General features: G+C 40.4%; 1 protein-coding gene across 3 annotated transcripts in view; it reads left to right on the top strand.

Annotated features, from left to right (window-relative positions):
• The window catches only part of LOC106806200 (uncharacterized protein C9orf78-like), an 11,094-nt gene extending 837 nt beyond the window's left edge, over positions 1-10,257 (top strand). Inside the window, exons 2-9 of one of the 3 annotated variants that reach the window (XM_014808066.1) lie at positions 1,615-1,674; positions 1,912-2,040; positions 2,319-2,405; positions 2,820-3,020; positions 4,125-4,258; positions 4,639-4,797; positions 6,013-6,175; positions 6,653-7,262. In XM_014808066.1, coding sequence (XP_014663552.1) covers positions 1,615-1,674; positions 1,912-2,040; positions 2,319-2,405; positions 2,820-3,020; positions 4,125-4,258; positions 4,639-4,797; positions 6,013-6,175; positions 6,653-7,190 — 1,471 coding nt within the window. In that variant the 3' untranslated portion in view covers positions 7,191-7,262. Of the gene's footprint in view, positions 1-1,614; positions 1,675-1,911; positions 2,041-2,318; positions 2,406-2,819; positions 3,021-4,124; positions 4,259-4,638; positions 4,798-6,012; positions 6,176-6,652; positions 7,263-9,646; positions 9,752-10,065 lie in introns of those variants that run through there. The other 2 variants (XM_014808068.1, XM_014808067.1) reach the window with 2 other exon arrangements.
• Positions 10,258-10,479: the final 222 nt, after the last annotated feature.

The raw sequence follows: 10,479 nt of genomic DNA, 5'->3' as shown, positions 1-10,479 counted from the left end.
CCCTAACCCTAACCCTAACCCTAACCCTAACCCTAACCCTAACACTAACCATATCAGCTAGATAGTTACCAGGGTACGTTTCAGCAGTACCCTGGGGGACATAGACCCTATGAGCAGTACTAAGTACTACTAGTAGTGCTGATAGGGTCTATGTCCCCCAGGGTACTGCCGGAACGTACCCTGGGTACGGTCTGGTATACCGGAACTTACCCTGGTACTAAATGCCAGGGTACAGTCCGGTACATATATCTAGATATATATAGATATCCATCTTATATGCCGGACCATACCTCGCCTACTCCACTAACGAGTCTAAGGAGTCGCCTACGCCTACTCCCTAACCCTAACCCTAACCCTAACTCTAACCCTAACCCTAACCCTAACTCTAACCATAACCCTAACCCTAACTCTAACCCTAACCCTAACCCTAACCCTAACTCTAACCCTAACCCTAACCCTAACCCTAACCCTAACCATATCAGCTAGATAGTTACCAAGGTACGTTCCGGTATACCGGACCGTACCCAGGGTACGTTTCGGCAGTACCCTGGGGGACATAGACCCTATGAGCACTATAGTAGTAGTAGTAGTACTACTACTGTAAAGTCGCTTATTTTCGTTATACACGTTTGTGGGTTCTTAAATTCGTGGATCAAGCCTTCCAGGAAATTGTTTTTGTTTAAAAACAATAATTATAATATCAACAAACAGATTACTAACCTGAACTTATACTATAGTTATACTGTTATAGTACACGAGCATGTCGAGGTTGTTGATAGTATATATTACTAGTACGCACAGACGGCAGGCGTCGGTTTGCGAGCCTCCACTCCGGAACCGGCAATTGACATATGATATGTACATAATATTTTGTTGGCTACATAAATTCGTGGATTGCTGGACCCACGAAATCCACGAAAATTAGAACCCCACGAAAAAAAGGATTTTACAGTATGTGGCAGCCAGTAGAACTAGTACTACTACTAGTGCTACTAAATATAACATAAGATAAAACACAGAAAAATCAAAGGCAAATGCGATACTGGTAACTTGTGGAATTACAGTTTTTGGTGCTGGGAATTGGCTCAGTGGTCTATGGCTGAATAAGAATGAGATTATTGAGATCAGTGGTTCTCATGAAGGCTTAATCAGCTTAGGAATAGGAGTACTTTCCTTGCATATAGTTACTAAAGCTAGCAGCACACTTCACCATTGCTCGTACAGGCAATTTTCGTGGTCGGCAATTTTTGTGGCCGTTGCCGCGTCACAGCACACTTCACCACAAGTTGCCACCACGAGCAATTTTCGTGGTGAGAAATCAAACTGGTTTGATTCTCGGCAACTCGTGGTCACCACTAAATTTCCGTGGTGAGTGGTCGTTGCCGGCCCCCGCACACTTGGGCATTTTTGTGGCGACCACGAAAATTGTCTGTATGAGCAACGAAAATGGTGAAGTGTGCTGCCCGCTTAAGATAGAAGCAAGAACGTTACTTGCTAGGCTGTCGCTAATACTAATAGGCCTTCTATAGGTTTGCAGGCGTTGTTGTTCACGTAGCTTATTTGTCAACTATTAGAATATGCGTATAGGCTATACAATATTAATTTTATCCATAGAAGTACACTCGAAGACATGCGAGAGTTACAAAAACTGCGAAAGCGGCCAGAAGGAGTTAGGTAGGTATACATATAACAAGATTATAGCTTCAGTTTTTATTTATAACTTGTGTTCCATTGCAAAACAATGGGTAAACTTTGTTGATTTTTGAGTTGCACATTTTTCTAATTGATGTATTTTTAGCAACATCAATGTGTGTTTCTGTAGTGGCCTATAATTTAGGAAAAGTCCATAATGCAATGTATGATATTTTTTATGATGATGCATTGTGTCATGCATTGTTGTTATCTATACAGTGCCGTGGGATTGGCTGTTGGAAAGAAGGTGAAAAAGGAGGTTGATGGCGTTGATGAGATCGATCCATACAAATTAAAACACGGAGGCTTCATTGATATGAAAAAAATTAAAGACAGAAACAGGGACAGGTAACACGTTCATTCTTTGCATGCTGAAGTATTTTTCTGTCTAAGTCATTATTAGTAGTATTTGACAGATTTCCTTCATGTATTTTGGGCTTCAGAATGTCTTTGTCATCTGATTGTTGTGAGCACTAACTTTATCATTACCATTATCATAGCTGTCATTAATGACTAGATTCAGTATCATAATCATTATCTGTATCATCATTAACCTAAAAATTAAAAATAATCATTATAATAATAGAAATATATGATCATGATAAGTGTTATTAACATTATTTCAGAACGGACGAAGATGAGAACAGAGATGTTACAGACATGGGCGTTACTTTCTCTGCAGAAACAAATCGAAGAGATGAGGATGCTGACATGTAAGCAGCAGTTGGCTTATTTTATTGATACTGATATCCATGTTGAATTAATATTCATAAATACTGTGCATTTTACAGGAACTCTAGAATGGAAGATATATAATTTTATCAAATGGTTATTAATAGTCTAATAGTGTTTTTGTGACTTTGAATTTAACTTGCCTTTGAAATGCCAACTGAATTTTGAGAGACTGGCAATAATGCCATGATTTGTTGTCAGTAACCAGTGCACAAGGAGATAGGAGATACAGCGAGGAGTTACCTTATACTTAACCTATATAACCTACATAACCTTTTCGTCAAGGTTTTTTTCGCGCAACCTAAACGCGCGTGGCCGCAACAATGACCCGAGCAGCCGCGCCGCCGGTCCACTAACTACGATGCGACAACTCTCACGTCATTCTTATGTTTCAGGCAGAAGTACATTGAGCAGCAGATGGCGCTGAGGTTGCTCGGCGACCAGACTGCGGCGGAGCAGGGAGAGGGCCTGCCGCCGCTGGACGACGCGATGCTGGCCGTGTCCGAACACCTGCGAGCGTCGCACGCGAAGAAGTCCGAAGACATGCTGTCCAATCAGATGCTGTCCGGAATACCGGAAGTCGACCTCGGCATCGAGTACGCTGTTCCCAACATTCGATGTTACATTATGTATATATATATATATATATATATATATACATATATTCAGGAGTCTATCAAAAGGAGTAAGGCACGCTAAAACCGGCAAAATTCAACATTTAGTAGCCTTAGTCTACCTATGATTTATTGTGTTTACCTCGATAAACTTGAGCTCAAGTATTGCCTTAATCATTAAACTTTATCCGTGTCTAATCGTTGGTCTCATAAAAATGACAAATCCGGAGATATCGGTTCAAACGTACAATGTGGTTTTATCAATTTACATCGCTTTGTGATGATCAGTGAACCGAAACATAAGGGCAATGCTTTTGAAGGCCCTCTATCGTTTAGAAATGCAAACATAGCAAAGAACTAGCGAGGTTTGCTAGGGATTTCGGAAAGTTAAACACGACGTGGTGTTATTGATGCTATTTACATTAGAAATAAAAAATTTCACATGTTTAGTATTTTTATCCATTTTATTTGTTCTTAACAATATTGTTCATAACATGTAATTACTGTCATTCGACATGGCCTATAATAACAACAAGGCGTGTTTAACTTTCCGAAATCCCTAGCAAGCCTCGCTAGTTCTTTGCTATGTTTGCATTGCTAAGCGATAGAGGGCTTTCAAAAGCATTGCCCTTATGTTTCGGTTCACAGTTGTTGATTTCATGGTATAACTTTCTAAAACCACATTGTACGTTTGGACCGATATCTCCCGATTTGTCATTTTTGTGAGACCAACGATTAGACACGGATAAAGTTTAATGATTAAGGCAAGACTTGAGCTCAAGTTTATCGAGGTAAACACAATAAATCATAGGTAGACTAAGGCTACTAAATGTTGAATTTTGCCGGTTTTAGCGTGCCTTACTCCTTTTGATAGACTCCTGATATATTATATAATTATATAATTATTGCCTAATTGCAAAGGCAACGTGGAGTTTTGTGGACTAAGAAAATCAATGGTCTTGGACTCTTGGGCAATATTGATTCCCGATGTCAGGATTTTCAATAATAACTGTCGAGTGACCATAGTTCTGGATTGCTCCACCATGAAGGTGGCATTTGATGATAGATATTTTTTCTGTTGCACAGTGCAAAAATCAATAACATCGAGTTGACAGAACTGGCGAGAAAGAAACTCATCGAAGAGAGGAAGAAGAAAAAAGAGAAGCCATCACAGTTTGTGCCGACGAATGTGGCTGTCAATTTCGTACAGCATAAGAGATGTAAGGAAATTTTAATAGGTTGGATTGAATGAGCTCTGTATCGTAGGTTTAGTTTTATATATCTCCATTGCACTTATGATATGTCTCGTTGCCGAATTAAGAATGTAACTATATATAGTCCTTTATTACAGCAGTGTTTTGTAGTTATTAAGCTGTGTCTCCACACACACGGCACGGCATGGCACTGTAACATCGGCGTTCACCCGTTCCGGCAAAATTCAAATCTATATATATCTTATGGCGCAGTCTCCACTGACACGGCACGGAGACGGCAAAAGTCAAATGAGTTTGATTTTTGCCGGATGCCGGGTACGGCAAAAGATAATTGAACCGATCAACGCGATTGTTTTTATCACGTGTTCGGCTCACACCACCGTCAGTGCATCGCAGAAGCATGAAGGAGGTAAACCTGGATGAACAACTAATTGTACTTGTTCAAGACCATCCGGAATTGTACGATATCGGCAGCAAGAGCTACAAAGATGTACAAAGACGTGATCATGTTTGGAGCGAGATAGGAGAGATTTTGGGGAAAACTGGTGAGTAATAAGTGGGTAATACTGATTATATTTGTTGCTTTACAGGCATAGAAAATACATAACACATAGGATTTTGTGTCCTTTTAAATCATTTAGCATTTGTAGGTTTTCAAAATTGTTATACAATCAAGCAGCAGTTGTGTTTTCTACTCTATCTATTAAACACGTTATTTTTATTATTAAACATGAATTAATGTTCTAATCAGCTGATCATGGATTTCTAGTGTGGTAATCCCCGTCGAACAACATTCCTCTGTCACTCGACCTGTCCCGTGGGTGACAGAAAGTATTCCTTGAATCTTTCACGAACACTAAAGGCTTCAATCGTTGCATTATTGTGCCGTCTCCCTTGATTATGTAGTTTCTGGAAAATTCCTGATCCAGTGTTTTCACTTTCATCTGATGAAACTGCATTAATTGCAGCTCATATGGTCTATGTCCCCCAGGGTACTGCCGGAACGTACCCTGGTATAACTATATGATATGGTTAGGGTTAGGGTTAGGGTTAGGGTTAGGGTTAGGGAGTAGGCGTAGGCGACTCCCTAGACTCGTTAGTGGAGTAGGCGAGGTACGGTCCGGCATATTAGATAGTACCAGGGTACGTTCCGGTATACCGGACCGTACCCAGGGTACCTTCCGGCAGTACCCCGGGGGACATAGACCCTCTCAGCTTAATTGCAGGTATCCCTGTGGTGTTTTGCTGAAGAAAGTTATGTTGCACGCAAGTAGCTTTGATCACACGTTCCAAAGATTCTGGATGCATTTGTATGTGGCGATGGTAGATGCGCCACCTTGCAGCCAGTATCCCAAATGTATTTTCAACTATATATCTTGCGCGTGAAAGTCTGTAGTTAAAAATGCTTCTGTTGTCTGATAAGTGTTTTCCTGGGAGGTGCTACTATGGAGCTGCCTGTATTATGACATGCTTGCCATCAGTCACGCCTGTGCAGTTTGCCAATTGCCACAACTCCTGGAAATTTGCAGCAATTGCTTTCCAATGTTCCATTGTATGTACTGGCATGACTATAGGCTGCAAACAATTCCAGACCACTTGACAAGTAGTTCGCACAATGCTGTAAACTGTTTGTTTCCCCAGCCTGTATGAAAAAGCAAGACGTGAGAAGGAATCACCTGTAGCCGAATACCTGAAATAAAATAAACAGGCTATATGATAATCGCTTTAGTATGTAATACTAAACTAATAAACTATTGCAGGCAGATATTGCAAGGCTCACTGGACGAATCTCCGTGACTCATTCAACAAGTACCTGAAAAAGATGAAGGACCAAAAGCGAAGTGGGTCCAAAGCAACTAAAGTCAGAGAATACAGATATGCACAACAGCTGTCTTTCCTTCTGCCTTTCCTGCAAACTAGGCCGTATGTTATTATGAATATGCTACTCGTATTCCTATACTGATGTATTTAACAATTGGACGTATGTAAAAAGTTATACATTTTCTCCAATACATGCTGCAATACGAGGAGTGCTCTGGTTGAACAGCAAACCTTGTGACAAACATTTTTGGTGTATTATGATTTTGTTTTCAATAAATTTTTTTTAAATAACCATCATACACCTTTTCAGTAAATGTTTGATAGGTTAGTAGCTTTATATTCTAACCATATGTTTCGTAAAAATATTTTTTTTAAACCGTTGACCGACTAATAGTTAATAAATATTCCTCATCTCCCTTTACCAATTTTGAAAACAAAATGTCAGAAATGTCTAAATGATTGCGTGACAGCTACTGTAAAATTTAAGGTGAAAAATCAATAACCTGTCAGTACAGATAACAAAACTGCCGCCACTCCATACGTGCGTACTGATTCGTGCCTTTTCTTGGACGTTTTTAGAACTTCTTCAAATGTGACAGCTACTGAGAGCAGTGATGAAGAAGCAGAGAGCGTAGGATCCACTGCACGTTCTGTTTCTCCATCTGATTCTTCAATGGCTAGTGCTACACCTTTGCCACCACCGTTGCCAACCACCGTTGTTGACAGATGCGAAACACCATCGCCATGTGTCTCAACAATAGTCTGCAAGACTTGTAAAAGGAAATGGGCTGACGGTGATGTGTCTAAAATTATACATTTTTTACACCAACGTCAAGAAGTCGAAGAAAAGAAAAAGAGTGATATTGAAACGTTTTTTTATTCAATGGGACAAACTTGCCAAAAAATGCAACCAAAATACCAAAGACTATTTAAAAGAAAGGTCTTTGATGCTTTATGTGCGGTGGAAGATGGCATTGAGCAATCTTCAGAAATGACAATTCCGCACTCTAACTTCGTAAATCCCCCTTCTGCACATTTACTGAACACCCCATCTCTACCTCAGGTTCTGTGTTACCAGCAGTACACAGCATCTGATGAAGGCGAATACATCGAATGAGAAAGGTTAAAAATAAAAAATTGAGCACTTTGAGAACCTAAATAACTGTTTTTGTAGCCTTTTATGGTGTATGATGGGAAATGGGCAATGTTTAGTAAATGATGAAATGTGCTTGACATACATACTATCTCATACTAGAAAATGTTCCTCAGATAAAACAATTTTGAATTGGTGTGCATCGTTTCAGCGACAATAATTATTGGTGTACGTTACTACAAGGGCGCAACCACGTGTTGAAAGTTGGTGGGGTCCCAAGCAGCCAATAGCAACGTGATCTGCGGGCAAGCGAATATCACGTATTGGTTCAATATTACGTATTTCAGCGTGTTGATGGAAGTTTTGCATAATTGTGATGTCATGAATGACATTACTAGGATCATGTATACATAAAATACCAAAATGTTTTATTAATTAGATTAAGCTAACTAGTAGTAAAGCTACACACCGACTGTGCTAACTGTGTGACACAGTTAGCATGATTAAGATGAAGAGGAAAATAATAATGATGAAAATAATAATGCAAAAAAATGTCTGACAAGTGAAAACAGAGAACAGTGTTAGAAACCAAATGTGACAATTGCTTCAATATCGATTCCAGAACACGTGATAAAAAACAATCGCGTTGATTGGTTCAATTGTCTTTTCGCCGTCACGTCAGCCGGCAAAAGTCAAACTCATTTGACTTTCGCCGTCGCCGTGAAACCTGGCTGGCGCCGTGCCGTGTCAGTGGAGATCGACTGCGCCATAAGATATAATAGTTTTGAACTTTGCCGGTAGGGGTGAACGGTGTCGCGCCGCTTGTGTGGAGATGGGCCTTTTTTTAGTGTCTATAACACAACACAGCGTAGCTATATAGACACGGTTGGCTTGCGAACTCGTGGTGAATGTCGTGCTCGTTCCATGCACGTGAGATTGAATGTACTATGTAGGTCGAATCTAAATGATATTAACAAGGGTTCTATTTAGATATCTGAATCTGAATCACAGTTAACACACTGCACTTGACCACCTGGGGTTTTTATTTATTTTAACTTTCACCGGTGAAATATGGATGTTTTACGATAATAAACGCTTATCGGACTATTTTGGACCTCCCCAGAAAATAAGGTCTTCCAGAAGTTGGGGAGGTCCACATAAAAGTCGGGGGGGTCGTGACCCCCCCGACCCTCCCAGTGGTTGCGCCCATGCGTTACTACTCCAAAAATAGTGCGGTAGGCACGTGTCCTTTGTGACCCCTCCCTGGTTTTGCCACCCGTGAAAACAGGCAATTGTCACCTTTGTGATGTATGGAGCAACAAGCTCATGCAGCTGCTCAAATTGGGTTTTTGACATTTTAAAGTAGGCTTTAAAGCACTCCTCATCTTTTTCCAATTCTTGAGCCAATATGTTAAATTCTCCTAAAGTAGATCTTGTTTGATAGTACTGTGTATCCAATACCTGTGTTTTCGTTTTCTTTTTCTAATCGGTGCCAATGTTAGTAACGAAGACAAAGGACCATTCATCTTTGTAGGCTATATACTCGTGAAAATGCTCTCGTTTTCGCACTCAAACACAATGCACTTTTCAGCACGGCGAACCGAGCAGGTGGAGACGGAAGCACGGCACGGCAACGACGCGGCGTTTTGCCGTGCCGTGCCGTGTGTGTGGAGACAGCTTTAAGGCCCGTCTCCACGCACGCGGTACGACACAACACAGCAAAACGCAGCACCGTTGTGCTGAAAAAAAATACATTGTGATTTCGCGCATTGTGTCTGAGCGCATTGTGTTCACTCTGGTTCAGTGATCAGAAATTATGCATGTGCTTATTGTTCATTGGCTGATGGTAGCGTGAGCAGAACACGTGATAAAAAACGCGTTGATTGGTTCAATTGTCTTTTCGCCGTCACGTCAGTCGGCAAAAGTCACTCATTTGACTTTCGCCGTCGCCGTGAAACCCGGCTGGCGACGTGCCGTGTCAGTGGAGACTGCGCAATAACATGTAATAGATTTAAACTTTGCTGGTAGGGGTGAACGACGTCGTTTCCGTGGCGTTCCGTGCCGTGCCGCGTGTGTGAAGACGGCCTTTAGCCGTTTGACTAGTGGTGACCTCTAGTGGGAATAGTCGAGCAAATATTGCATGAGAACGTGGGACCAAGTTGAGTAGACAATTAAGACTCATGCTATTTTACAAAAAGTATTATTATGAGCTGAAAGCTTGTAAGGAAATCATGGTGTTCATCTGGGTAGTATAAAGATTTATTTTTATTTATGGTATAGGCCAATCTTACATGAGCCTTACTTTGAATTATATGATTACATTCCTTTCTTTACCAAAATATATACATAATATGTGTTATAAATAAATACTAACAGTCTAACATATCTCCTGATGTGTCAGAGGATGTATAATGTTCAGTTTGAGATGTCTCAGTTCTAATATATGATAAATTCTTCTGAACTTCATATTGTCTTTACAGTTAATATTGAAGAGCAAGCAACTTTGGCAAAGAAGGTAGAGCCAGTGAAGCAACGCCCATTGGTGGTAGGGGATGCAGACCCAGCCAGCGACCAAAGCAAACGTGGTAAATTATGTGCAGCAAATTATAGTTTAGGTTAATAATAATAATAATAATATTATTATTATTATTATTACGAACAATAATAGTTGCCAAGTGTTTCAGAGCTGAATGTGTTTCTTGTATGCTTTTTTTTGTATAATTGGCAGACATGCTTTATACAAAATGAGTGGTCAGTTTAGTAAGTCATCATAAGTTCAGTAATACTAATCTTTCATTACGTTTTACTGCGATCTTAGTTTAATGGTGAAGCTGATTAGCTCTGGTAGACACATGATATCATCATCAATAGTAGTAAGCAGCACTTTTCTGTCTTGCAGATTGGAAAGGCGGTAGTGGTAAGGAGCCGTCTGGAAAACGCAATGTGGAGAAAGCCACCGATGATTATCACTTCGAGAAATTCAAGAAGCATATGAGAAGATACTAGGTTGGCTGTGCGTTTGCTTGAATGAATGAATGAAAGAATAAATGAATGAGTAAATATTCGGATGTAAATAATCCCGTAGCATAAACGATTTTTCCATTGTATGTTTTGTGCTGGGAGTTAGAATCTTATATTGGTCTGAATTGCGTCATGTTTAGCTCATCTGACATAGTTAGATGCAGCTTGTAGAATCGCATGAGCGTCCGTCCGTCCGTGCGTTCGTGCGTGCGTCCCTCAACAGATATGGCACAAATCTTAACCGCTTGACGTACGGTCTTGATATTTAGGACGTCGGGAGGGCATCGCGAAA

The sequence above is a fragment of the Priapulus caudatus genome, unplaced genomic scaffold (assembly GCF_000485595.1).
Source record: "Priapulus caudatus unplaced genomic scaffold, Priapulus_caudatus-5.0.1 Scaffold147, whole genome shotgun sequence".
Classification (NCBI taxonomy): domain Eukaryota; kingdom Metazoa; phylum Priapulida; class Priapulimorpha; order Priapulimorphida; family Priapulidae; genus Priapulus; species Priapulus caudatus.
Note: the sequence above shows the minus strand (reverse complement) of the source record. Positions and strands in the feature narration are given on the sequence as shown.